The sequence below is a fragment of the Gasterosteus aculeatus genome, chromosome 14, assembly GCF_964276395.1.
Source record: "Gasterosteus aculeatus chromosome 14, fGasAcu3.hap1.1, whole genome shotgun sequence".
NCBI lineage: Eukaryota > Metazoa > Chordata > Actinopteri > Perciformes > Gasterosteidae > Gasterosteus > Gasterosteus aculeatus.
This window is the reverse complement of record NC_135702.1, coordinates 2,611,841-2,638,834: the sequence shown is the minus strand read 5'-3', so window position 1 is coordinate 2,638,834 and position 26,994 is coordinate 2,611,841. Positions and strand designations below refer to the sequence as shown.

Below are 26,994 nucleotides of genomic sequence, written 5' to 3'. Positions count from 1 at the left end.
GTGTCTTTTTTTTCCCTGTGGCTCTCACACACACACACACACACACACACACACACACACACACACACACACACACACACACACACACACACACACACACACACACACGCTGTTGTGACGTTTGCACAAAGACCAATCAAGCGCTCACGTGCTGTAAAGCTGATCATTTAGCATCATCTCAAACAACACATAACAATTCAGCCCACTTTCCTGTTAAGTATAAACCCTGAGCTATAGTGTGTGTGTGTGTGTGTGTGTGTGTGTGTGTGTGTGTGTGTGTGTGTGTGTGTGTGTGTGTGTGTGTGCGTGTAGCACGCAGGCCCAGCAAGCCAAACGCCATATAGTAAAATGTATCTCCAAACAAATTACTTTTTTTTGCAAAAAGAAATTTATTCTTGTTGAAAAACAAACCGTGTAAAAATATCACACTTCAATTACACAATACTTGCCAAAAATGTACAATATTTTATTACTGAAAGAAACACACACTGCATATTATTATAAATGTATGACTTTGCTTTGTGTTTTTTAATACAAAGTTAAAATCAAAACCATGAAAGAAGTGTTTTGATTCGCCACTCTATCAAGAGGAAAAAAAAACATGAATGTGTTTGACACAAATACATTATTAGCCTATTTATCAAAACATGTGATCATTTATAACCTGCCCATTAGTCGTTATCCTGAGACGCCCTAAACAGTGACTGAAACGAATTACTTCAAGGTAAAAATACAAGGAAAGTCCGTGGATCAAGTCTGATTCACACCAAAAAAATGAACATAAATAGATTTTTTTTTAAACAGCATGAATATACTAGGCACAAATAGTGTTATTTATATGTCCGCCATTCAGCTGCGTGCTATTAAACAAACATACAAAAATAATCCTACCTTCAGAGAGGGGCGTTTTTTGTTTTGTTGCTGTCTCTCTCTCTCTCTCTCTCTCTTTTTAAAAGTTTCTTGAAAAAAAGTTTTCTTGTTAAGACATTTTAACAGTCGCCCGGGAAGTTCTCTACCGGGTGTAAAACGGCTCCGGGGTGGACTGTCTGCGACCGGCTGGTCCCTGCGGGCCCCAAAGAGGCCGCTAAGACCGGGACAACGGCCGGAGAAGTTCTGGAGGGGCTCGGCGACCCCCCGATGATGCTCTCTATGGAGAAGGGTGACCGCTGCACCGGGGAGCCCGACTTCTGCAGCGGGGCCGCGGCCTGCGCGCTGGCTGAGCCCAGGCTGGAGCTGAGCTGGGGATAAAACCGACTCCTGGTTAAGTCCGTGCTGGTGGGCATCAAAGAGGGCGCGGGGATAACGGTCCCGGCGTGCGAGTGCCTGGAGTGCTGCTGCTGCTGCTGCTGCTGCTGCTGCTGCTGCTGGAATGCAAAAAGTGCAGAGTGCGTGTGGTAGGACTGCAGCTGGATGCCGTACCCCCCGCAGCCGTACGGCCCGTACCCGTACGCGGCGGCGGCGGGAAGAAAGCTGCTGTGTTCCCGCAGCAAGTCCTGCGCCTGCTGCCGCTTGAAGCGCTTCCTCCGCCGCAGGAAGCTCCCGTTGTCAAACATGTCGGCCGACTCCGGGTCCAAGGTCCAGTAGTTGCCCTTCCCCGGGTTCCCGGGCTCCCTCGGTATCTTCACAAAGCAGTCGTTGAGGGACAAGTTGTGCCGGATGGAGTTCTGCCAGGCCGGGAACTTCTCCCGGTAGTACGGGAAGCGGCTGCTGATGAAGTCGCAGATCTCGCTGAGCGTCAGCCTCTTCTTGGGGCTCTGCAGGATGGCCATGGTGATCAAGGCGATGTAGGAGTACGGGGGCTTCACCAGGGCGCTCTTGCCCGCCGGCTTGTAGCCGTCCCCGGGGGACGCGGAGCCGTCCAGGCACGGAGGGGGCGAGCCGGACAGCAGGATGCCGTCGCGCATCTGCGCCACCTCGTCCACGTAGGCGCGCGTCCGCCCGTCTCCGTCCTCCCCCTCGCCCACCACGTCGATGTCGGTCTCTTCCGAAAGGATGGAGGCATCCGACATCTCTGAGCTCAGAGTCATGGCTGGCGCGCGCGGCTGTGCCCTCGGACGCCAGATGAGGAAGACGACGAGATGAGCGAGCTGCCCTGCCCTCCCTCTTCAACAACTCATAAGAGGAGGAGGAGGAGGAGGAGGAGGAGGAGGAGAGGGGGGGGGGACGGGAAGGAGGAGGGGGAGAGGAGCGCGTGTCGTTGAGAGCGATCCCTCTGCTTTCTCGCTATTTCCATATGTTTCCTGGGTTTTGTTGTCGTTCCGGGTCTTTTTTTTTTTTCGCAGCCTCGCGAGCGGTGCCCGTCGACAGCGGGCGGGGGGGGGGGGAAAGGGTGCCGGGAAACCTGCAACCGGGCCAAAAACCGGAATCACACAGGGGGGCGGGCCTTGTCCCGGTATTTATACCAGCGCCCCGGTCACATGGGGGGAGACGTCACAGGAGCAACTGAAAAGAGAGAGAGAGAGAGAGAAATTAAATAACACGAAAAGGTCTCTGAAAATTAACTAATGTTTTTATTAGTGTAAAAAAAATGAAGAAAAAAAATGTTAGTGTGCCACACGTCATTTTTAATGGCCTCCAGTCCGCACTACCCGGATGTTTGTATTCCTCCAGGGCGCAGAGATGCTGGAAGATGACAAATATCTTTAGGGAGGACTAATTACTGCTGCGGCCAATCGTCGGATAGAAGGAGGTATCTTGCCAACCGTTTTACATTTATAAGTTACTCCGACATGAAGGGAGCGTGCACGTTTGTATTTTCCCAATGTACGTAAACAATATAAGTAGTTTGGATTTGAAGGAAACGCCTCCTCGCATAGTACCAGAAAGCGTCGGTGCACCGTATCCCCGTTTGCGTGACCCGGTAGTTATCGAGATTATCCTGCGGGCCGTTTCTAATGGAAAAGAGTCAGCTGTTAACTCGAATCAGTCACGGGTCATGCAGAGCACGCAAGCCCAGATATAAGGCCTCTGCACGGTGCTGTCCATCCGTGTGTGTGTGTGTGTGTGTGGACATTTAAGTTCAACATCCTATTTCATAGTTTGGAACTCATGTTTTCGGTCTCCGATATATTTAAACAAAATTAAAAGAAAATTGAAAAGAATATTTATTGAATTGGTACACAATGTGTGTTGGCCCATGATGGCAGATTTAAATCTAATTGTCTGCATTGAATATTTAAATGGGCCTTAAAAAACACGCATGAGGCTTATTTTCATACTATTATTTAGTCCCTTTACAGTCAGATTGTAAATCGATATCAGTAAGTGTGGTGTACATGTGAGTATAGATTATGTTCATCGTTCTATTCTCGCCGCAGTTCAAATGTTATTGACGGTTGGCTGAAAGTCATTTTAAAGCATTATCCTCTTATTTTTGTGTGCAATACAGGAGACATATACTTTTAATTTTAGCAAATACCATTTTTAAAAATCAGGAATATTGTGCAAAAATATTGCCCCATTGCTGAGTTTGATCAAATAATTTAATTTAATTTAATTTACAATCCAAACTTCTGCCCTTTTTTCGTTTTCAAAAGAGGTGCACGGTATCATTTATATAGTTCTTAAAATTACACTTCTAATAAAAATCTGAACGTAAGGTTATGAGGACTTTGAAGTATTAACTGTTTGGCCCTTCGGTAACTTTTCAGTTTCCCATTTGAGCAGCGCCACCTAGCGGCGAACCGTCTCATAATTAAAACACTTATGGCCCATAAAAGTAAACAAGAACTGCTGCAGATGTGTGTGTCACAACCACCAAGTTAGCATTAACCATTTCACTCATAAATTAACCATTTTTAATATAGTTAGTTGTGAAGTATAATAACTTCATCATCTTCGTAAAGCTCTAGAACATTTTTTGGGTCTCAATTCTTCATTTTCTCCGGTTGAAGTTGTGTTCATCAACTCGAACACTTTTTCACACTTTTAACACTAATTTAATTTATATACAATATACAAAGTATAATTTGATCAGCAGACATAAGCCCCATTTTTAAAATAAAGCATGGTGTTGTTCTAATTAAGTAGTTTTGTCTGATCATAAGCTTTTCTCCTCATTGATTGTACATCAATAATCAACAAGCATAACCCGTGTAATACATAAAATAGTTCAAGATGTGTTCAGGGATTTGTAAAATCCGAGCGGCGTATAAGAATGACTCGCGCAGTTGCACATCCAAAAAGTTAATTGCATGCAAAAAATGTCGTTTTTAGGCCTACTTGTTACAAACCTTTCAAAAGCCAAAGTCTGCTATTTAATCAAGTCAAGTTTGCACCAAAAACAGATTAGATTCAAAAACAGCAACTACAAAATGCATTGACTATCTTTCTCTTCTCGCACCGAACCACAGGAGCCCCCCATGCGGTACCCCCCCCTCAAACGGCTTTCTGAGTCATCGCCCCCCCCCCCCCCCCCCCCCCCGCGCTCTAAGGGTGTCTCCGTGCCACGAAAGCACCAAGAAAGCACTTAGCCGTTTTTAAACACGATCCCCGACCCGCTGAGAGGTTGCGAGAGAGTCCCACAGTGTCCCAGGGCGGCCCGCGAGAATGTCAGAGGGTCCCACAGGGCTCCGGGAGGGGTCCGCGGACCATGTGATGATTCATGTGGTGACATGACGGTGTAATGAGCATTTCAATTTCAATTTAGATCAAAAATGAGCCTGAATACAAGTTTAGGTATTTTGCATTAAGATTATATGCAGCCAGGTATTTATAAAAATACATCAAGTACATAAGTGTCCAAAAAAAATGTTTTCCAGACGCAAAAGTTTTTAACAGTGTTGGTTCCCAGTATTTCTTAAAAATAGCTCTAAATAGTTCTACAAATTGATAATACAATTACAACAGAAAAATAATGACAAATTATAAAATTGCATATAGAATAATAGACATAGTTTTTCATGTTATTATTGGACAGTTATTTAGAGCCAAAGAAAACACACGTTTTCTGAAGCGCTCTAATGTTCTGTGAACCGCACCTTTGATCATGTGGAGGGTGAGGGGCAGAAAGGAATGTTACTATCCCTCATTTCAGTGATTATTAGTTCTAATGTATTTAAAAAGTGCATGCTGTCAAGAATGTTCTGCTGTGCATATTCATGCATTGTTTTACAATGTGTATGTGCAAAACATATTTAAACTAAATAAACAAATAATGAAAAATAACCAAACGTTATTTAGCATTAATATAGATTTTTAATTAATTTAGGAATGTAGTTATTGTGTTTTGTTTTATACAATATGTTTAGAAATATAAGCCAGGATGCATATGTGTGTTATTTGGATTTATTAACCAGCGAATGTAAAATGAGCATGATGATGTCATGAATAAGTCTCAGTCTGTCCAAATCAAACTGAAAAAGAATATTTACGTCAAACTGATTTTGTATCCAATACAGAAAACTTCAGAGGAACACACACACACACACACACACACACACACACACACTTTAACAGCGACCTCACTAAACCACAATGCAATGCATTCACAAGAGAGATGCACACCGTCATGAATCTAGTGGAGAGAAGCTAATGTGAGGTGAAATATCCTGTTGAATTCAAAGAGACAATGTCAGTTCTGCCGTTTGACCCAACAAGACTAGCACACACTCACTCTTATTTCATCATTTCATTTCACCAAAACTTTTTTCACTTCCTCAAGGCAGCCTGTTGAGCTCCGACGAGGTTAAACAGGTCATGATGCAGGTGCAGGTTTGCAAGCACAATGGAAAAACATTGCCTATATAACATGCAATCCTCTTTTTAATCCACAAACAACTGTCTCCATACTATCCAAAAACATATATGTCCATTTCATGTGTCTCCTTGGGGGGGTAACGTTTGTTCTACAGGAGGAAATATGGCCTCTCGCATGGAGGTTACCTCTCCTTCAATGACCCCCCCCCCACCAAGAGAATTACGCAGGTAGCCAAGGGAAGCGAAATCTTGTTTCTGTTTCTCTGTTCTTTGCAGTGAAATGACCTGAACGTACACAAACAACGAGACCCTTAAGCAGTCATTTGGCTGCACTCATGTCTTCAAAGCCAGACAGCCGGGGCTGAGCCTTACTTGTTTAAAGTATTTTCTTTTTACCTCCATTAAATCATCTCTTACTCTTGTGGATGGAGAATCAGACAAAAGCAATTAATTAAGAAGCTTTAACTGGGGCAACTGTCCAGTTGTGTATCTGCAGTTATGTGCTGCCTGCGAAGCTGAACTCGGGGTAAACAAACCCCTCGGACGCCTGTCGCGCTTTTCCTCCTACGTCACTTCCTCCCTCCTCTCTCGCTTCCATCTTGCTCCCCGCATGTGTCTGCCGTTAGTGTACAGGTCAGTGAGGAGCTTTAAATACCTTCTTCCCGCCACCGTTTTGCCCCAAGCCGACGGCGAGAGGTAAACGGAGGCTTTTCCCGACTAGATGGGCGAAAAAATCTGCCGCGGTTTGAAGCTAACGTTGCCTGCGCTGTGAGCGCGTGAGACGGGCCGCCCACTCAACTAGCTCCCTGTTAGCTAGGAGGCTAGCTGAAGTTAGCTTACAAGTTATCGCACAAAAGCCGAACCACACCTTGTTTCAGTGCAACTGTCGCCGTAATCAGTCCGCGGCCGTTGGGTTAAGCCGCTCTGACGTTACCAAAAGGTCCCGCTGTGTTTGTACCGCCACACGATCTTTACTAGCGCCGTGTGGCTGTGTTCGTTGCTGTTGTCCCAAATGCATACAATGTATAAAGGAGGAACGGTTAGCTATCGGATGCTAACTATTTACTCGAAGCTAGCGCTCTGACAGCTCCCCGCTGGCCTTTTAGCATTTCACCGCTGACAACCCCCCCACCCCCCGAGTTTAACATCTCGTCACTTGCTTCGGACCTTTTCTTTGGTCCTCACGCTAAAGCACACGGTTAACGTGCAGTGTGTGCACGTCTCGTAGTGTTGTTGCATGTGCAGCCTAGCGGGGCAAAAGCAGCACTCCGGCGATGCAATTATTTATTGCAACACATGAGTGTCTGCTCGGGTCTTGTACATTGCACCTAAAGGGTTTTACATGCCACGTTTGGTTGTTTAAATTCCTGTCATTTTACGATTGTTACCCCTAAAATATACCATAGTTTAAAATTTCCGAAATGTATTGAAAAAGCTTAAATGTGGATGCTCTCGGTAGAAATATACCCCGAGATACATTGTATGTAAAGTGCTTTCTCTTTTTCCCCAGATGAAAGAAACAATTATGAATCAAGAAAAACTTGCTAAGCTGCAGGCGCAGGTCCGCATCGGCGGAAAGGTAAGTGACCAAATCAGCCCCGGGTCACTGACCTTATTTTCTGCAGCACGCCCTGTCGTCTCTGGGGTTTCTTCATGCTTTCTAAAGATCTGCTCATGCAGCACTGCTAGAAATGCCTTAAGCTCTGAACACCGGTTTTCCTTTCGAGACAAGTTTCCAAACCACCACAGTTTGAGCAATATCACCGTGGTTCATTGACAAAAAAGACACGTCACGATGGAATCGGGGGGGGATGCTTGACTAGATGGAGAAACAGGAGGTTGACACCGATGTTTGCGTTGGACGTCCCCACAGGGTAGCGCTCGCAGGAAGAAGAAGGTTGTACACAGAACGGCGACCGCAGACGACAAGAAGCTGCAGTTCTCCTTAAAGAAGCTCGGTGTCAACAACATCTCTGGAATCGAGGAGGTCTGCGTGAACTTTGCCCTCTTTCAGCACTGCTTGTTCTGCTCCTCTGCTGTTTTTGTAAAACCTTGTTCTCTTCCAGGTTAACATGTTTACAAATCAGGGAACAGTCATCCACTTCAACAACCCCAAAGTGCAGGCCTCCCTCGCAGCCAACACCTTCACCATCACCGGCCACGCTGAGACCAAGCAGCTGACGGAGATGCTGCCCGGGATCCTGAACCAGCTGGGAGCCGACAGCCTGACGAGCCTCAGGAGACTCGCCGAGGCTCTGCCCAAACAGGGTCAGTGACCTCATCGCACCGCAGCCTGTTGAATAGCTTCGGGATCTACGGTGTGTTGTTTTTACCGCTTTAATCTGCTCTACAAGCTTCTCACTGGTCACGTTGTGTTCGCGCAGCACTAGATGGAAAAGCGCCGATTGCAACAGTAGAAGAAGAAGACGAGGACGACGACGTTCCAGGTGAGTTTATGTTGCATCCTCAATTACCTCCTCCCCCATTCAATGTTAAAGATTGCTCCTGTGGAGTCGTAGTGTCCACGTAGCTTTTACTTAGCATGCTATGGAGCGCTACATTGGGATAGTACGTCTCTAAGCTCTGTTGTATGATCGACTTGAGTTGTGTGGTGGATCTGCTCACACTAATTTGTGTTACGGGGGGATTGGGAGCAGCGGTACTATAAAAAGAGAACATTGCTACGTGGACAGATGCCCTTATTTGGTAATGCTTCTTCACAATGGTCCACTATGGGACAATGCCCCCCCCCCTCTTCCCTCCTCGTTTCCCAGTTAAATAATCATGGCAGGTTTGTTTTCTTGTGGCCCGTGAAAGGGTTCACGCAGAGGGGATCCATCTATGACTTTAGAGTGATGGTTCAACGCTGGGTTTTGTATTTAAATCTCATGTTCATTGTTTATGAGATCTTAAGATCCAGTTTGCTTTTCTTTGTGAGGAAAATAGGCCCGAGACATGAGGTTGCCATTACAACAACCCCATCTTTTCCCAGGACGTCTCTGCCTGTAGCTCCAGTCCTCCCTAATACAACAAACGGTCACACATGTACTCGGCGATGGCTCAGGGGTTAACAGCCATCGCCGTTGTGTTGTTATTGGAGTTAAGTTTCCTTTGTTCTCCCACCGAAGGAACATGTTCTCTCAGACCTTGTTGAATTGTTTCCATCTTAACCCCTCGACCCTCTAAGCACCCGAACTTTTGAAAGGCAGATTTCTTACGTTTCGCGGAGTAATTGAAGGCAACCGTTTGATGTTTCGACCCCGTCATTTTTACAGCTGCTTTCGGTAGTTTGCGAGGTCCCCATCTGTCCGGCACATTGCAGCGCATGTGGGAGAGAAGGATGAGCAAATCATTTGGCTTCCACATCACCCGGGTATCGCGTTTCAGATAAACATGCTCTTCCTGAATTGTGCTCTGGCACCTCGCAGGGTGATTAGTGCAGATGGACACGGCTCTCTCCCCGAATCAATCAGTTCACCACCACAATTCTTTTGTTGTTTCAGATCTGGTGGAGAATTTCGACGAGGCGTCCAAGGATGAGGCTAACTAGAGGAAACGGGACTCCCTGAAGTGTCAGAGCCCGACAGGACCGTGTGAGGCCCGAGATGTTTTTCTGTCTATTTCGAGGGGTGGAGAGCTGATCGTTAAAGTACCAGAGAAGATGAAATGTCCGTCAACTTTTGGCTGTGAGCATTCTGTCAAATGTGCAACACCTGAAGGACGTACCTGCCTACTCCTAGGAATCATTTGAGTCATTTTCTAGAATAGGACTCTGATGTATTGAAACCGGGGGGGGAAGCGGTATCCAAGCGAAAGGCATTTTAGTACTCATTCCACCAGACTCTCCACATGCTTGTTGTGCTCCCTTTGTCCCGTTAGTGAGAGATTGTGTGTAAAATGTGGTTTTTAAGGCTCCCGCTGTACATCTGTTACTAAACCTTGATTCCTTTGCGGCCTCGTTCAAACCATCATATCTGGAATAAACCTTTGCTACTGTCATAAAAATAGCCAACGGTTCTTTTTTCTTCTGTCTCCTATAGTACGACTTCCACAGCTGGAATATTGTAGTGCATGTCGAGGGTTTGATGCGTAGATTTAAAATAAGGAAAGATTTCTGACTTAAAGACGAGAATCTTTATTTAACTGTATATAGACTTTTGACCTGCTTCAATGTTCAGCACGTGGTGCTCAAATACGTGTTTTCTCCACATGACTGCTGTTTAAAAAAATCTGTTAAACAGTTTGACCTTTTCACAATTTGCATCCACCTATGACTTGTAGTAATTAACCCCATCACAGTGACAAGCGGCACCAGAAGACCCTCGTCGAGGTCATTTATGTTCATAACACATCAGTACACTTTAGTCACAATACAACACGGCAACTACATTTTTCCAATAAATAACGTCAGTACGGCACAAAGATCAACTGATTGGCTCGATTTGTAAAAACCTACTTTCAATCCACCTGAAACGAGCTCATTATGAACACGAGGCAATTCAACATATTACAGATTTTTTACCCTAAATGTTTTTATGGTTAATAAGTTAGCAAGTAACATGTATGTTAAAAGACTGAAAACAAAAACTTCATGCTTGATCAATCCTTCACTGCGCTCCACATTATGAGGCATACTGCAGTCAGCAGTGCATGCTGGGTAGTAGCTCTACCCAGGATGCACTGCTCTGTAAGAACTGAACTTTTTGTATGTGGATGAGATTTGCGGCTCCACATCCACTGGCTAATTAAAGCAAAGGGAAAACGTTCGGGTTTTATCACAAACCGTCAAGTGCGTCACGATTTCAATACAATGTTGATGATGACGCAAAGCGGTTGAAATATCACCGAATAGAAACAAAGCGCTCCTGCTGGCGCGCCGCTTGTGTCCCGGTTCATTCTCTGATCCCCATCAGTAACTTCAGCAGGTGGGCCTCCATCACCTGTTGAACTACAGAGAAACAGGCGGTTTGTTATTTTAATGTTAATAATCCATCATTCCCAGGAGGGAGACTCGCATCACACTGAAGTCCCATCATGCATTGTGAGGAAAATCCCGTGTCAATCCTTCAACATTTCAGTGAAAACAACTGAACTGTGGGCAAGTCGAGAATACTTTAATGTATAAATCAGTGGGACTTTTCTCTTTCAAAGGTCATGAGAGCGTTTGAATGTTTTTCCCTCCCCAGACACATTCTCAGTCTGTACCTGCGTGTTTAAAAAACGTTAAATTAACCCCCGGACTACGTGCTCCATGTACACTTACCGTTGCGGTGACCCATGGCCACAGCCATGTCCATTGCATTGAATCCAGAATCCGACTCGATGGTGGGGTCAGCGCCGCTCTCTGGGAGACACACAAACCCACGACACTAAAGATTCATCTTCATCCCCTGAGACGTATCGCAGGTCCCTCAGTAACACGCGTGTCCTCACCTAACAAGATTTCCACACAGCGCACGTGGTTCCCGTGGACGGCGTACAGCAGGGGGGCTCCCCCATTCTGAGGGATCATCAAAGCACACAACCTCACATTAAATCCCCAGAACGACACAGTCCTGTTCTCGTTGCGCTCGACCAGAGAGGAGAGCTCCGCGTTCTCACCCAGTCGTATTCATTCACGTCGACGCCGCAGTCGATGAGCATCTTCACGATATCGGTGTATCCCTTACTGCAGGCCAAGGACAGCGCGCTCTCCCTCCCTCGGGCCAGGAGGTTGGGGTCGGCGCCCTGCGGAGGAGAGCGACGACCCGGCAAGTAAAATGAGGATGATGAGCTGGAACATTAGTAAAGCCACGAGATCTGCACGACGGGCGTTAAACGCACATTTTGGAGGAGAAACTCCACGACGGCGATTTGTCCGTGCGCCGCCGCCCACATCAGGGGGGTGAAGCCTTCCTCGTCTTGGTGGTTGATGACGGTTTCTGTTAAAGAGCAACGTGATTACTTATTTATTGTCATCCCCACACCCACAACCCTTCATGACAAATACCAATATTTAAAATGCAATGGATGCTGCATACTTTGATTAAAGTTTAACAACCTCTTTGAAGTGTTTTATGTAGGACTTCAAGATAATACGTTTCTTGTTTGGGATATTTTAAATGAAATAAATGAGAAACTAGTAGAGCAGACATTGAGCAAAAACTGAAATGTCTTTATTTGGTTCCTGCTTGTTAAATAAATACCTTCTGATTGACTGTATTGCATAATAGTGAACTCTATATTTTTCATTTTTCTTATGACTCATATGGCCGTCTTGACCCATTTTAAGCCAGTTGTGTTGTGTTCGCTACCTTGTTCGATCCTGCTGGCCAGAAACACCATTTCACCCTGTGCTGCGAGCTGATGAATGGACAGAGCTGAGAGGGGGAAACACGCAGGTGTTGATTCATCTTTTGACTTAATTCCCGTTGGAAAGATTCAATCAAAGTAATAAACCAATATACATGAAAATGTGGTACTTACAATGCACCAGAAGAGGCGTTGAAGAAACCTCATTGCCGCGGTGCTTATTGGTGAGGGTGGTGGACTGCTTGATGGGGGAGAAGTGCTTGGTGGTGGACGGCGTGTACACGTGGCGCACCTGTATCCCCGGGGACGGGGACGTCTGGATGTTGCACTCAGCTGAGAGGCGAGGGAGACATTTAGAGGGCAGTAAGCGCACTTCAGCGACCGCCTCCTACGTCAGACGTCGTCACCAAATCGTACCTTTGAATAAAACGGAAGCCACCTCCAGATCGGAGTTGACCTGGTCCTGGATGTTCTTGCTGTCCTCCTCGTTCAGCGACTTGACGAATCTCGAGCAAACGTTCATGTCAAAGCGGTTGGGCAGGATGAACTTGATGCCCATGGCCACGTTTTGGGTGCCCGTGTCGTCGGGGCTCGCGCCCATCGACTGCTCGGTCTTGATGACGCTCAAGTCGGGCATCACGCAGATGCCTTCCATGTCCTCTGCCGTCCCACCGGAGGCCGACACGGTGACGTCCATTCTCTGATCGGTCCCCGAGCTGTCACACTGGGATTAAATCAAAGTCACCGCACACCTGCAACGCGGAAAACACTGGCATATAAACCAAACCAAATATAAACGGTGTCTCGTTACGTTTAGCTCTAATGTGTCCTAACCGCTGGCTGTCAAAGCTAACCTCAAAACAGCAGGTTAGCTATCAGTTAGCTTGCTAGCTATTGTTATTGTTACGTTCCGTTAATCCCCCAAACAAACCATGGATTTTTTTTTAAATATGGAAACAAATTAATGCTTTTAGCAATATTTAAAATAAATAAAGACTTATCCTACTCGATAAGGCATTGTTTTTTTTGCAATATCCTCATGCAGTCACCCGTCTGCTTTCGGTGTTTTGATAGATTAACGCATGCGCAATTAGTACCGTCCAAGAGAGGGTGCATCCACTATTAACCTCCCCCTTTTTGGTTCCGGGACCTCTGCACCAGATTTGAGTTTATTTTATTTACTTTGATCATGGAAATCACAGAACTAGATGCCAAATATGTAATTCTGATGACAGAAAACGTCAGTTGGTGATTTAAAAAAAAAAACAGCTATTTGCCATTATTTTATTTTCTATTAAAAATGGCAATGGTGTTTCAAGGCAACTACCAGGAAATAAAAAATGCTAAAGAATGTAACAGTTAACTAAATGCATATATAACGTTTACATAATTTATATAAATAAATCAATTCTGTAGAAATAAATATAAAATAAATGTTTATATATATACCACGTTGTTCTACAGTACATTATAGAACAACGTGGTACATCAGATGCTAATTTGAGACCTGAGTTTGAATTATGGACGGTAGTAATGCTGCACCCGACCCACTAGAGGGCGGTAATGCGCCTCAGCGTTTATTGTCAAACCCTTTTTACAAATTACGAGGAAGCCGAAGAAACGTCTCGTTCCGCCCGCTTGGATGTACTATGCCTAGCTCCGAGTGGTGGTGGTGGGGGGCATAGATAAATATATCATTGTAAAATTTAAAATTAATACATAAATATATATAATACCATACTTTAAAGACCGTCAACGCTTTACAACCGGTTAGGCGGGATGAGCGGGATACCGGGGACTGCCGTCGTCCAGGTCACCAACCTGTCCTCGGCCGTGAGCGGCGAGCAGATGCGCACTCTGTTCGGTTTCCTGGGAGACATCGAGGAGCTGCGGCTCTACCCGCCCGAGTAAGAGCACCTCGACACCGGCCACGGCCGGCCAGGCGACGCCGCGGCTTTGCGGCCTACACGAACGTTCACATTTTAACACCGAGCCGTACGCGACTAACCGTTTCTCTCCCCCCCCTCTCCTTGTGTTTCTCCCCCCCCCCCCCCCCCCCTACAGCAATGCCCCTCTGTCTTTCTCCTCCAAAGTGTGCTATATAAAGTACCGAGACCCCTCCAGTGTTGGTGTGGCGCAACATCTCACCAACACTGTGTTTGTTGACAGAGCCTTGATCGTTGTGCCATGTGCGGAAGGTGAGTGCGTCTTCGTCTTTTTAAAAAGGGAAACACGAGTGAAATGTCTTTGAGGTGTCTTCAGTGGACTTGCTATGGCCTCCCCCACCCCCACACACACCCCCAACCCCCCATTACCCGAATCCCACCGTTCGGTGTTGGGGTCGAAACCTGCATTATTTTCCTTTCTGATTATTCACGTGGATAAATAGGCGTATTTGTGCCGCTGGGTAGTTGTTATTTTAGCGGCCGGTGGCTGTTTTTACCCGCTCAGGTCTGTCTGCGGTCACCAGGTGGTTTATAACACTACACACATGTTCCTTCTGTTTTTTTTGTGATCCCTGGAATAAAGTAGCATTGTTTAAATGCCATAAGTAGCTGCTATTAATGTAAGTTGTTTCATGGACGTGACTAAATAAGTCCAGCTAACTTTATCCCCTTTCTCTCTCTCTCCTTCTCATATATTTTGTTCGGTGCTCCCTTTCTTTACCCCCCCCCTTCCCCATGCCCCCCCCCCCACCACCCTTGAGTGCCACTGTTTTTGTGTACAGTGAAAAAGAAAGAAACAATGATATCGCCTAACTTTAATGCTTTTTGTCCACGTGACTTGGTGCTGGATGGCTACTGAGTTTATTAATTTGGTTCTGTATGTTCTTTCTGTGTGATTATGTGTGCATATCAGATGACTAGACTGGCCCAGCTGTTACACTAGCCTGAGTCAGGCATTGTTTTCCAAGCCACTATCCCCGATCGGGCCAACGCAGCCTTCAAGGGGGAATGTGACCGGGAGAATAGCCTGCTGAACCTTCCAAGATGGACACCTTGTCTCTTTTTTTTTTTTTTTTTGTAATTCTTTTCTTTTTGGTTTGTTTTCTTTCATACTTTCCCATGTTGTCCACTCTCTACTGTCTCTACCTAGAAACTACAGTATTGATTATATCTAGCTTTGTGTTTTTCTATTTGTTATTTTTTGCTTTTTGTTGTTTTTTGATTATTGTCCAACCCCCCCACCCCCCTCTCTCTCTCTGCTACAGCTGCGGCTTGTGTGTGATTGAGTTCTGTCCAGGTTGCTACGGCAAACCGGTGGGATGTGTATCACACAAGGGATGCTAGGAGGATCACTAACACTTTACTCCCTTCTCACCTCCAGAGTTTAGACATTACGAAAGTGAGATTCTATATGTAGTAAAAGGTTCCGCCCTCCCTCACATACGTCACACAGCTCGGGTTTAAAGCTGTTTAAATGTTTTAAGGATAACACAACAACTCTCCATTCAACACCCTTTTTCTCTTTTACCTTTGGAAACACACACGTTTTATTATAAATGTTAATTCATGCTCAGTTTCTTACTGGTCTTAACGTAGCTCTCTTCTCCAGCTCTAACCCGTCGAGGAGTGAGACATTTGGTTGTTTTTCTTTTATGGCTTAAGTCTTGGCTAACATTTCCCACAGTTCTTAAAATTGTTGTTCTTTTCTGTATTTGATGTCCTGTGTGCTATTAGTGATGCAGCCATTGGGGTTGTGTTGTGTTGCACACCTTTCCAACACTGCGAAACGATCACCTCCCCCCCCCCCCCCCATGGAAAAGCGCCCATGCTTGATATCGTATGGTTCATGACCAATATGTTTCCAGTACAGGTGACCCTTGCATCAAAGTGTTGACTCATTCTCTGCATTGTGTTTTTCTTTCTTTCTTTTCTTTTTTTTGTTGATCAATGAAAAGAGACCAAGGCCAAAATGAGTGTTCTTTTTGTTTCTCAGAAAAAGTTAACTATGTTATTGAGGAATAATTCAGATGACTGAGGAGAATAATTTAAGAAAAGCCAAGTAAGGATGCTCGGTCTCCAGTAGTAAACACTAGAACACTTGTAGGTTGTATGGGGAAGTGTATGCTCTCTTTCTCTCTAGAATACAGTGGGATTATTGTGCAGACATAGAGGAGACAGAGTGAAGCGTCCTTCTATTTCCTTCACTAATATCTGCTTCTGTCCTGCAGGGAAAATCCCGGAAGAGGCCAAGGCCTTGTCGCTCTTGGCACCTGCCGCCCCGATACCCAGTCTGCTTCCCGGCGGGGGCCTGCTGCCAATTCCAGCTCCCGCTCCCGCTCCGCTGCAGAACGTGAGTGGCCTTCATCCTCTACTCTCACAGACCAGACCCACGTGATGCTCCTCAACGTCACTCGGCGAAGAAACGCCTCTAGTCTAGTGTCGCATCATCACACAAACCCCATCGCAAAGTCTCTGCGGCTGCTGAAGACGGCCGACCGCTCGTTTCCTTCGCTTACTGTCTTTGCATCCCGGGTGGGACCGCCGAGGCCTTCCCGACGCTGCAGTAACGTGTGTGTGTGTGTTTTACACCCACAGCTGAGCCTCCCCGTGGTGAATCGGCTGCCGGCTGCCCTGGAACCCCCGGCGTCGGCGAGCGCCCAGCCCCCCCTCATGGGAAATGTGGATCCCTCTAAAGTGGACGAGATCAGGAGGACCGTCTACGTGGGCAACTTGAACTCCCAGGTGACGTGCTGTCGAAATCACTCGCCATCCATTTATATAGTTCCTGAGCCGTGGAGCTGTTTGGCACGAAGGGCAAGGTGTCAGTTCGCAGGTATACAGAGAATATATTGATCAGTATAATTGAATCAATGTCAGTTTGATTTGGTGTCAGTAAGAATTCTACTTTTAATTCACAAACGGCATCTCACATCTGACGTCGGACGCCAGATCAATGAAATGAATCCTTTTAAACAAGTGAACTCTCGACCGGATCGATTCCGGCTGAAGGGGATTAAGATAAATCACAACTTAAACCATTTGTCACCGATTGGGGAGCCCCCCCCCCCATAAGAATCAATGCTTTGGCTGCAGTCTAATCCCCCCCCCCCCCCCCCCCCCCCCACCCGCAGACCACCACCGCTGACCAGCTGCTGGAGTTCTTCAAGCAGGTGGGAGAGGTGAAGTTCGTGCGAATGGCCGGAGACGAGACCCAACCGACTCGCTTCGCCTTCGTGGAGTTCGTGGAGCAGGACTCGGTCGGCCGCGCGCTCACGTTCAACGGAGTGATGTTCGGAGACAGACCCCTGAAGTGCGTGTGTCCCTCTGAACGAAACGTCTCCCCCCCCCGGGCGCTTCGCCTCGGCTGATTTCCACGTCCGTGTCTTTTCAGGGTCAACCATTCCAACAACGCCATCGTGAAGCCCCCGGAGATGACGCCGCAGGCCGCCGCCAAGGAGCTGGAGAGTGTGATGAAGCGGGTGAGAGAAGCCCAGTTTACCATCGCCGCCGCCATAGAGCCAGGTACGCCCCCCTTTTCACTCCGGCCGGGCACGCGCATCGGGGACCATTTGTGGTGACGGATTCTCGAAGTTGTCGCGTGACGATTGCCGCTCTGCCTCCAGCTGACGTGAAGAAGCGCTCCTCCAGTCGCTCGGTGAGGTCGCGGCGGTCCCGCTCCCGGTCCCTCTCCAAAACGCACAGGAAGCGGTCCCGCTCGAAACACAGGTGACGAACTGACACAGAACCTCCGCCGACGCCGAGGGGGGGGGGGACGCTCCTCTGTGTCCAGTCGGTGGCTTATTTCTTTATCCGCGTTTTCTGCCCCCGCTCTTCCCGGACGGAGCAGACCGGCGCCGAAGGTGGGCCCGAGGATCGACTCCCACGGTTCCCGCGGCGTCCACAAGCGGCGCTCCCGCTCCCGGGAGAAGAGACACAGTCGCAGCCGCTCCAGGTTTGTGGGAACAAAGCGAGGCATCGACCCGGAGGTGACGGTTAAAGATGCAGATTCATGTTGTCCCGGCACTCGGCAGCAGAGGTCACCAGCTTCTTACTAAATCTGCGATCATCATCGATCCGGCTCATCTTTTTTTTTTTTTTTAAACGCTTTGATATTATAAAGGATGAATCTATGGATCGTTGCCTCATGTTTTTGTGTCTTTAACGCATGTAGCTTCTTCCTCAAATGGACGCTATGGTCTTAAATGACTGTTGTTATCAGGGGCCACAGGAGGAGGAGTAAGGATCGCTCCAGGAGCCCTCGGAGGAAAGCCAGGTCACCCTCCCCAAAAAGGTTGAATCCACTCCCACCCTCATGTTCTGTGTTTCACGTTGTCTTCATGTTTTCTGGGTGGATTTACAAACGAGCGAACAAACATCCGCCTTTAGGGATTTCCACCCGATTGTGACTTGTTGCCTCTCTGTGTATCTGCTCGCCTTTCAGAGGGAGGAAGGAGAAGAAGAGGGAGCGCAGCAGGGAGCGGAGGGACCGCTCCACGTCCAGGAAGAGGAGCCGCAAGGAGGAGGACCGGATAAAGAGCAAGGCCCCGCCGAAGAAGGTACGGGACCTCCGAAGTAGCGCTTCTCGCTGCTACGAGCTTGGGATAATTTAATGAAGCCCCCCCCCCCCCCCCACTCTAACCCCGAGAAACCAGCGAATGTTTTCGCTCTCACCTTGCACCTCAAAGCTGACCTAGTTTTTAAAGTTTGCAATAAAGATCAAACCGGCTGCAAGATGAAAGGCGACACCTCTTTGTTCTTATCGCTCTCATCTGCTGTTGATAACGATCATAACACCCATAATGCACTGCAGCCGTACGCGCTCGTGTTCTTTGCTGAGGTGATACTCCACCCTACATCTACGCAGGAAGAGAGTAGAACAGTAGAAGTCTATTAGAGTAGAAGTCGAACGGTTCTGGTCCGGTTCACACGGCTCCCTCCGACGCACCGCGAGGGGAAAGCAAAGCGGCTTCTATTACTGAAGTCGCCCACTTCAATGGTAAAATGCCCTAATTTCACGTCACAGATGATGAACAAAGGCATCAAAACATAGTAGAAGGAAAGCGTGAGCGTTGAATCCAAGCTGGGTTCTAGCTGACTTTTCATGATCCTGTCAGATAAGAAGAGGTGAGAAAAAGCAGGAAGCAGATGAAAAGTTAAAATGCAGAAGTTGTTTCTGCGTCTGTATCTACAGTTTCAGATAGAATTTCAAGATATTTGTTTTTATGTAATGTGTTTTTCTGTTAAATTGCGTTCCGGGGCAGGTGCTGCGTATTTGAACTGTGCGCCCAACGGCTGCTCAGTGTCGAGTAGGCCTTCCTAAGCGTCTGGACCTCCGTATCATAGCAACCAGATGCAAAGGAGCCTGAGGGAGCTCTCCAAGGAGCACCTGAGCTGCTAGTTGATGAATTTACACTCGGGAGGGAAACTTAGCGTTTGGATATTTTGTGCCGGTCTGATTGTCACTCGTTGGGCTTCCAGGCGGGAAAGGACCACGGCCGAGTGGGAAAGGAAGACTACGAAAGTGGAAGAGAAGACGTGATGTCATCGCCGTGCGGCCGGCACAACGGCAGCCACAAGACCCACAACGCCGGGCGCGCACGCACGGGCGCGGACGGCTCCAAGTGACTGTGGCCGCACGGCGGCGACTAATGTGGTCACATCTCAGCGCAGCACGCCGGGCGATGACCACTCGCCGTCAGCGTGTTTTTGTCATCGTCGTCTCATGGCTGTTTGTTTTTTGTTGTTGTTGTTGTTGTTTTTTAACGCCACATTCTCGTCCACGCGTGGATCCTGTGATTCCGCTGATGCTCAGTGTCCCGCTCAGGGGGCGAGGCGGCGCTCGGCACAGCAGAGGAAGCCCCGAAGAAGAAGGCGCTCGCGATGCGACAGTAAGCCACGAAATAGCTGAGTCAGCTTCCAAAACCAACACATTGGTTTGCATAATATTACACGGCCGCCCGCCTCTTTTTGTCAATTACTGAAAGAACTCGACGCCTTTTTTATTCTCACTGTGCGACGCAAACGCTGTCAGCTTCCCCAGCAGATCACTGTGACCGTGCATCTGCAGAGCTTCCATGTTTCCAACAAAATGAAGCCATGTTTCTATTGGCCAATGCACATTGATCTGATCCCTCCGTTCCTCCTGCGAGGTCCCGACATGCCCGGCATGCCTCTTTTGATTAGCAGGATTTGTCATAATCAAGTAAAAAAAATCCAACACAGTTTTGCTATATGCAGCAACAATCTACGTTAACAACAATAACAATGCATCTTCGGGTAAAGAGATTTTAAAATGTTTTTCTTTAGAACCGCTGGGAAAGCAGGGTTCTCAAATGAATAATTAGTACATGGAGGATTTTATGCACAAAGACAAATTCTAATCTGGTTCATATTTCAAGCTTGACTGACTTCTTCAGGCATTTTAGAGTGAATCGTTATTATTGATAATAAGTCTGTCCATCTACCCGGTTCTGTGCTGAGTGACCTCAGTGGAAACAGCAGCGATGTTTAAGTCTCTAATATTAATCATGAAGATCAGCAGCATTTTACACACAGCTTGTAAAAATAAATACTGTATTATACAGACGGTTATCGTGTGTGTGTATGTGTGTGTGTGTGGAGACGTGCTGCTCACCAAAAGGGAAGTAAACCAAATGTCCTTTATTAAGTACGCGTCATATCTCATTGAGCGACCCCCCCCCCCCCCCTCCGCTGTTGCTGACGACATCTTCCCATTCTGTTCTTTTTTACTGGTGGAGACAAACGGTACTTTACGCGTCTCCAGGAGACTTTTAAATTGGGAAACCAAAATGCTCATTTGCTGTTAACGGGAGACTTTTAACAACGTGAGCGGAGCTTTGGTCCTTTTTCTGCTGCAGCCGGGACCTGGAAGGTCCTGCAGAAATGTGCGCTGTTGATTTTAAGGCGTCAAGTGCTGTAATTATGAGCGTGCAGAAGTTGTTCAGTCGCTAATATATTATATATAAAAAGATGCATAACTCATTCGGCCGACGAGAAAAACCCTGTTTTACTTTCTCTTTTGTTTTATGAGTGTACATTTAATAACATTTTCTTTTTCATAATTCCGATTTGTCACAACAATGTAATGATAATGTTCCCGTCTGCTGTATTGTAATGCTGATAAAACACAAAAAAAATATTTACTGTTTTTATAGATACAAAACAAAAAACAAAAAAGTGGGCTTAAAAGGCTCAGAGACGCTAAGGGAGCTAACGGGGTCCGGGGGGGTCGGATGTGTCTCCAGTCTGCTCACTGCAAACACAGAAGAGTCAAAAGTGCCTCGACTGAGATTGTACAGAATATTCTAATAAAATATGGAGACTTCTTGACAAATGCAACCTGAATTTATTGTTTCAGATGTTAAATAGCTAATGAGATGTTATATTTAAGTATCGTCAGCCGTCTTTCGTGGTTTTTTAGAGTAGATGGAACATTCATGGGGGTTTAGTGGTTTCTTCTTTTTATTTCATTTCATTTGTTTTTCGGACATTTCTGGTGTTGCAGTTTTCATTGTTGTGATCGTGTCAAGTGTATCGGCAAGCGGTTTTTATTTTTTCTTTCTTTACAGTACTGGTTATATTTTAAAAATACTTAAATTTCACATTGTTTTAGGAAGCTCATTTTTTTCTGCTTTTATTTATTTTATTTTTTTTGTGCACAAAACCTCAGTTTGAAGTTGTGATCAAGTTTAGTAAAAATAGATTCCAGCATAAAACAGTTTGGTCAATACAGTAGGAAGGTTCCTCCTGAGGAGAATCTGTGTGTGAACTCTTAAAGATCTGCAGCCAGTGGAGAAGAACTTTGGTGTGTGTGTGTGTGTGTGTGTGTGTGTGGTCCTCAGTTTGAAACCAGCGATGCATCTCCTCTGTTTCCCCACAATAAAGAGACTTTTCACTTGGTTACGCTGCGTTAGTGAAGCGTCTGACTCATGATTCCGTCGTCAGGGGGTGTTTGTGCGCGTTGACCGTCTGAGGATCTAAACGTCTGTCTCTGTAAATCCCCGTTTCTCTCTTGGACCGCTACATTCTGGTTGTTCAGACCTGAGCCGCTTCGGCTACATTTCTGCCGCCTCGCCGTCCACCAGCAGGCTGGTGCTGAACTGTCCGATGTAGTCCATCCCCGACCTCGTCACCGGCTGGCTCTCCGTGGCCCGCTGAAACATGTCCAGCGTGGTGTAACCCCCCGGGGGGGCGAGAGGGGCGCCGCGGAGGTCCTGGATCGCACCCCCGGTGGCGTCACGCGGGACCTCCCCGTCCGAGTCCTCGGCGTCTCGGCGGATCCAGTCCGAGTCTCCCTCCCCCTCTGAGCAGGAGCTCAGGCTTTGTTTCTCCACCAGCCGCAGGCTGGCTGTGTCCCACTCCTCCACCTTCAGCGTGGTGATGGACTCCAGGAGCTCCTGCGTGGAGTAAAGAATCAGGTTCCTACGGAGTTCTTTGTGTGTCGGGAGTCACTGGAATCGCAGACAGACGCTCACCAGGTCGCACGGCTCCTCGATGTTCTGCATCGCGTTGCTCTTCTCGGGGTTCGGGATGCTCGGCCACACAATGGCTTTCGCCCTGAGCAAAGCAGCAGGTGTGGAGGACCCATGCGGTTAGATGTTCATCCCTTTTTACAAATCACAGAGAGCTGGTTTGACTGCAAGACGGCGTCTGTACCTTCTTATGATAACGGGTCCAAACATCAGCACGGTGGCCACAACTGCAAAGATGGTGATGATGCCACGGAGATGAGAAGATTCTACAGAAGAAGCACAGAACACGCAATAAGTGAGGCTGTTCCTTTGAACGTGTCACAAATGAAAGGCCGTGGGTCCTTTGGTGGCCATGACCTTGCTCCTCGGTTTTGAACCGGGTCGCCGGGCTTCGCACTCCTTCCCCCGCCGCCGTGAAGCCCGACATCTGGACCTCGTACGCTGTGCCACTCTCGAGGTTCCGCAGTTCAAAGCTGTTTAGCGTCGGATCCACCGTAACATCTGCAATCAAAAGAGCCACGTTTGTTAAGCTCGTTGCCGGCGACACACTGCGACGCCGCCTCTCCTCCCCGCGGCACGGTTCACGTGCAGAACAGAATCCGCCCGCTCTTGAGAGGCTCGTACGCAGTTTCTGGGTCAAAGCACCTCCAGATCCTTGTCAGGCCGCGGAAGCCGAACGAGCACCCAACGCTGCGGCTTTTAACACAAAAGGTTGCACAACTCGAATCTCAGTTCAGGCAGGGCTCACTTCTCTCGGTGCCGGGCCTCCCGTGGTGGAGCTCGTTGTAGTGGATCACGTAGCCCCGCAGGAACCCTCGGGCGTCTTCCTCCGGGATGGACGACCACTGCAGCGCCGCCGAATCTAGCGTCACCCGGGGGCCGCTGATGTTTGCGGGAGCGGCGACCGGAGCTTTTGAGGGCACAGAATCCAGAGCTAACACATGCCGTGCCGGTTCTACTCGGGAGTACGCGGAAGACACGACTCACGTCCTTCGGCGAAATAGAACTGCGCGGTCCCGTAGGTGCTCTCGCTGTTGTTCACGGCGTCCATGTTGCAGGTGTCCTTGTTGGGCCGCGTGTGCAGAGTGATGCTGTATCGCTTGAAGGGCTCCAAAGGCTCTGCGTGTTTAAAATATAAAAACGCATGTCAGGAGACTGAATCATATTCCACCAGCTCACCCAAGTCTTCTGTAAATGACGCCTGAATGCTAAACCCCCGACCCAAAGGGATTTGTTTTAGCTCAAGCTTGGTGCTTTGTTTAAATGTAATAGTCGTATAGTAACAGCCTACTTCCTGGAGAAGAGGCCAACCAGAACACACCTGATAGAGGAGATAAGGTCCTGTGGTTGTCTCTGTTCTGGTAGAAGGACTTGTATGCTGCTTCGTGTCCCTTCCTCCTCCACTCCGCGCAGAAGCAGACGTAGGTTTTGACGAGATCGTCTTTCCAGGAGATGGTGAAAGATACGTCGCTGTGGACCGTCACGTTCAGCTTCCCGTCTGCCGTACCTGCGAGGACGAGTTTGTGATGAACCTGCGCTTGTTACCTCGCCGCCGGGGGGTGGAAACGTTCTTTTCAAAGTGACTCACGCGGCCCGCCCTCTCGCCGCGGTATCGCCCGGCTGACGGCCGGGGAGGTGCTGGCGTTGTTCACGGCGCTGATGGCCAGGCGATAAGCGGAGTGGGAGATGATCAGCGTGATCTCGGGGCGAGAGGTGGTTATCCGCTCCTGCGGAGGCTCGCCGGAGGCCTTGCCGACGGTCACGCGGTACCCATCGTGCAGCTCTCTGGCTGGAAACTAAACAAACAAACCGTGGCGTGAGTGACGTGAGTGACGCGGGAGACGCCGTTCTTCTTCTCGTGGAAGTAGAAAAAATGCGATTTGAAAAATGACCTTCCAGGTTAAAGAAAGCAGCCGGGAGCCTCTTCTTCCCTCAATGTCGGTGTCTTGAAGGTCGACAATGAGCGGCCGTGAAGTCAGTTCTGAAAGAAGACGTTTCTTTAGCAGATATAAACGATGTTTGGATGTTGTATTTACTTGAAAGCAATAAAGGGATAAAACAATCTGACCTGGTGGGACTGTGTAGGCCTCGCTCACTGCGCACTGTGGGCATTTCTTACTAGTGACGCAGCGTATCCGGACGCTGTAGACCAGCGAGGAGTTCAGATCGTCCACTCTACATGTCGTTGCGTTTAGGGAGATCACGCCCTGCGAACGGCGGAGAAATGAACGAATGCCAAGAGGAATCATCCGACGCGTAAAACTCAAAAAGCAGAACAGAACCAGAGATTTATCAGAGACATCTCAACAAGGGCCACATCTCCGTTTGCTCGAGACCTGCTCTCCTCATGACTGCTGAAGGTCTGAGGAGGAGGGAGCTGCGCTTGGTACGGACCTCGCTCCACGACCGGCTGCCCGGCGCCTTGTAGCTCACGGAGAACTTCCCGATGGCCTTGGCGTCCTCCCGTGGCCAGCTCACGTCCACCAGCAGACCTCCAGAGAGGCGGCTGAAGGTCACCTCGCTCGGAGGACCACACCGCACTGAAATATGGTGATTAAAGAAAAACATGTTCCGTCAGAGATGAAGAGAAACCTGCTCGTGAAAACCGCAATCTGGTGCACTTACCCAAAGGTGACTGACTGAAATTTGCCTTTGTGCAGATTGACGACTTGCTGTGTTCAAAAACCTCCACCAGCAGGTCGAACGCGCGAAATATTTTGATTGTTTTAGAGAAGTCAGCAACGCTATAATTATAGCAGTAGTAGTTTCTACAAACAGAGAAGGTTTGAAGGATGAGAAGTTTATTGTCACGAATATATTGACGTGTGTGTGTGTGTGTGTGTGTGTGATTGCAGTTGAGCTGGAAAGGAGGGTTACTTACTTTGGTTGTCGTACGATGAGTGTGTACGTGTTTTCTGATGAGAGCCGTCCAGGTTTCCACACACACACCGGGTTGCCTGCGTTACGCTTCCGAAAACAATCCAAATCACGAACTCCATCTGAACGGGAGAAGCAGGGGGGCATAAAACGATTAAGAACTCGGATGTGACGACGGCTGCTGATGAATGTATTCCTTTATTTTCTTTACCTGGGTGAGTCCCACAGTCGTGATATCGGGAGGACACGTTGTGTGACTTGCACTTCTCTGCAACGCAATGTGAATATGACGTGAAACCAGACTGCATGTCGCTTTCTCTGTGTGTCATTCTTACAAGAAGAGAAACACAACTCGAAGTACGGCGGCACTTTTTAGGAACTCTATTTTCTATCCCTTCCATTAGAGATAATTTGATGAAGTCAGAGTTGATTAGAGTTTGTTTGAGCAGCAGCGTGATGACAAGAACAGAATAGAATACCTGAACTGAAGGGCGTTGTGTAGTAAACAAGAATCAGACCTGGAGTTGAACACAAAGGGGAAGCTTTAGGATTACTAAATACGAGTCTTTTGACTAATACAGTATATAACAAATAATAAGTAAAGTAATTGAGCAGGTCACAGAAAATTCTCTTCTCAAAACTGAATTTAATAATTTATTTTCGATGTGTCAGATGGGAAACATAGTAGACCAGCAGAATGATACCAATGATTCACTTTGCTTTTATTAAAACTGCTTTATGTATCTAAAAATATAACAGACGGAGGGAGAAATGAACCGGCGCTCACCAAAGATGAAAAACTGCAACGTGGTGGCGCAAGAAGAACACGTTGAGGGTAGAAAATCCAGATGAAATCCACCACGGACCATTTTCAGCCGGCAGCGATCGAGTGACCCCCGAACTTCGGCTTCGAGCGTCACTCCCACATCTGAGCCATGATGCACACAAGCCGCCACTCACACTGAGCCAGCGGGGAATATGTGAGGCAGTTATACGCTGAAAGGGGCGGATTCACCGTTGTGAAACAGTTTTGAGGACTCCAGGGTTTTTTTTTTTTTTGTGTACTTCTTCTTTTCAAAAATAGAACAGCACCCCAGTGACTGAATGAAGTTCTCTGAGCGGTTACGGAAAACGAGCTTCCTTCAGTTCACTGTGACTCAGAGCGTGAAGACAAATGACTTTTGTCTGGGTTTTTTCAAGAATTATTTATGCCTTCAAAGAACTGAAATGCCAATATTTCAGTTTGAATCAAAAAGCTCTTACCGGTTTCTGTAAGTCAAAGGTTTGAGGGAAATGTGGTAGTAAATAATATTCACCACAACTCATGATGATAGAAAATACTGCATTACTGCATCAATATCCTGCAAGAGTCAATACATTATTTTATGGTAAAGGAGAAGGAAAAAAAGAGCAAATCCAAAAGTCCAACAAATAATAACAACACATTGCATTTCACCTGTTTGACCGTCGCCGTGCAGAATTACACATCAATCAAATCAAAGCTGGACAACCCGAAGCAGACGATGATGTCGCTATGAGCGGCTGCTTATCTCTGCGGTTACATCTGATAACGTCGCCCCAACCCGCGAGGCCTTCCTGGAGGTGCTGCACCCGCCCTTGTGTGGTCTACGCTACCTCCATCAGCACTTTTACCTCCATCAGCACTTTTACCTTCATCAGCACTGTTACCT

General features: G+C 47.5%; 5 protein-coding genes across 11 annotated transcripts; 2 read left to right on the top strand and 3 right to left on the bottom strand.

Moving 5' to 3' along the window:
• Positions 1-369: 369 nt before the first annotated feature.
• foxd1 (forkhead box D1) lies at positions 370-2,367 on the bottom strand. Its single transcript, XM_040198536.2, has one exon. The coding sequence runs from the start codon at positions 2,025-2,027 to the stop codon at positions 990-992; it is 1,038 nt and encodes a 345-aa protein (XP_040054470.2). The 5' UTR covers positions 2,028-2,367; the 3' UTR covers positions 370-989.
• A 3,853-nt stretch (positions 2,368-6,220) lies between these two features.
• Positions 6,221-9,704, top strand: btf3 (basic transcription factor 3). Of its 2 annotated transcripts, none has more exons than XM_078088862.1 (6): positions 6,221-6,330; positions 7,208-7,276; positions 7,571-7,684; positions 7,764-7,965; positions 8,082-8,144; positions 9,201-9,704. In XM_078088862.1, the coding sequence occupies exons 2-6, from the start codon at positions 7,208-7,210 to the stop codon at positions 9,245-9,247; spliced, it is 495 nt and encodes a 164-aa protein (XP_077944988.1). In that variant the 5' UTR covers positions 6,221-6,330; the 3' UTR covers positions 9,248-9,704. The 2 variants fall into 2 exon arrangements, with proteins under 2 accessions (XP_077944988.1, XP_077944989.1); XM_078088863.1 differs by having other exon boundaries at positions 6,257-6,393.
• Positions 9,705-9,808: 104 nt separating this feature from the next.
• Positions 9,809-13,128, bottom strand: ankra2 (ankyrin repeat, family A (RFXANK-like), 2). Of its 2 annotated transcripts, none has more exons than XM_040196848.2 (9): positions 12,995-13,128; positions 12,406-12,740; positions 12,163-12,321; positions 11,991-12,056; positions 11,521-11,618; positions 11,299-11,424; positions 11,131-11,197; positions 10,961-11,041; positions 9,809-10,645 (listed from the first exon to the last, which is right to left on the bottom strand). In XM_040196848.2, the coding sequence occupies exons 2-9, from the start codon at positions 12,683-12,685 to the stop codon at positions 10,590-10,592; spliced, it is 933 nt and encodes a 310-aa protein (XP_040052782.1). In that variant the 5' UTR covers positions 12,686-12,740; positions 12,995-13,128; the 3' UTR covers positions 9,809-10,589. The 2 variants fall into 2 exon arrangements, with proteins under 2 accessions (XP_040052782.1, XP_040052781.1); XM_040196847.2 differs by having other exon boundaries at positions 12,406-12,712; positions 12,995-13,123.
• A 278-nt stretch (positions 13,129-13,406) lies between these two features.
• On the top strand, positions 13,407-21,857 carry srek1 (splicing regulatory glutamine/lysine-rich protein 1). 5 transcript variants are annotated; one of them, XM_078088861.1, is made up of 14 exons: positions 13,594-13,895; positions 14,053-14,186; positions 14,848-15,029; positions 15,200-15,333; positions 15,669-15,804; positions 16,163-16,284; positions 16,530-16,676; positions 17,066-17,244; positions 17,326-17,456; positions 17,558-17,660; positions 17,782-17,886; positions 18,154-18,225; positions 18,376-18,490; positions 19,413-21,857. In XM_078088861.1, the coding sequence occupies exons 5-14, from the start codon at positions 15,774-15,776 to the stop codon at positions 19,557-19,559; spliced, it is 1,152 nt and encodes a 383-aa protein (XP_077944987.1). In that variant the 5' UTR covers positions 13,594-13,895; positions 14,053-14,186; positions 14,848-15,029; positions 15,200-15,333; positions 15,669-15,773; the 3' UTR covers positions 19,560-21,857. The 5 variants fall into 5 exon arrangements, with proteins under 5 accessions (XP_077944983.1, XP_077944987.1, XP_077944984.1 ...); XM_078088860.1 differs by having other exon boundaries at positions 13,603-13,895; positions 14,848-15,333; XM_078088859.1 differs by having other exon boundaries at positions 13,616-13,895; positions 15,200-15,804.
• Positions 21,576-26,308, bottom strand: LOC120831440 (interleukin-6 receptor subunit beta). The gene is made up of 16 exons (XM_040196845.2): positions 26,091-26,308; positions 25,783-25,821; positions 25,515-25,571; positions 25,308-25,425; positions 25,052-25,194; positions 24,821-24,966; positions 24,495-24,633; positions 24,319-24,407; positions 24,015-24,222; positions 23,748-23,933; positions 23,414-23,545; positions 23,175-23,336; positions 22,784-22,927; positions 22,611-22,692; positions 22,430-22,511; positions 21,576-22,351 (listed from the first exon to the last, which is right to left on the bottom strand). Exons 1-16 carry the CDS (start codon positions 26,170-26,172, stop codon positions 22,010-22,012), a joined length of 2,151 nt encoding a protein of 716 aa, XP_040052779.2. The 5' UTR covers positions 26,173-26,308; the 3' UTR covers positions 21,576-22,009.
• Between the last annotated feature and the right edge of the window lie 686 nt (positions 26,309-26,994).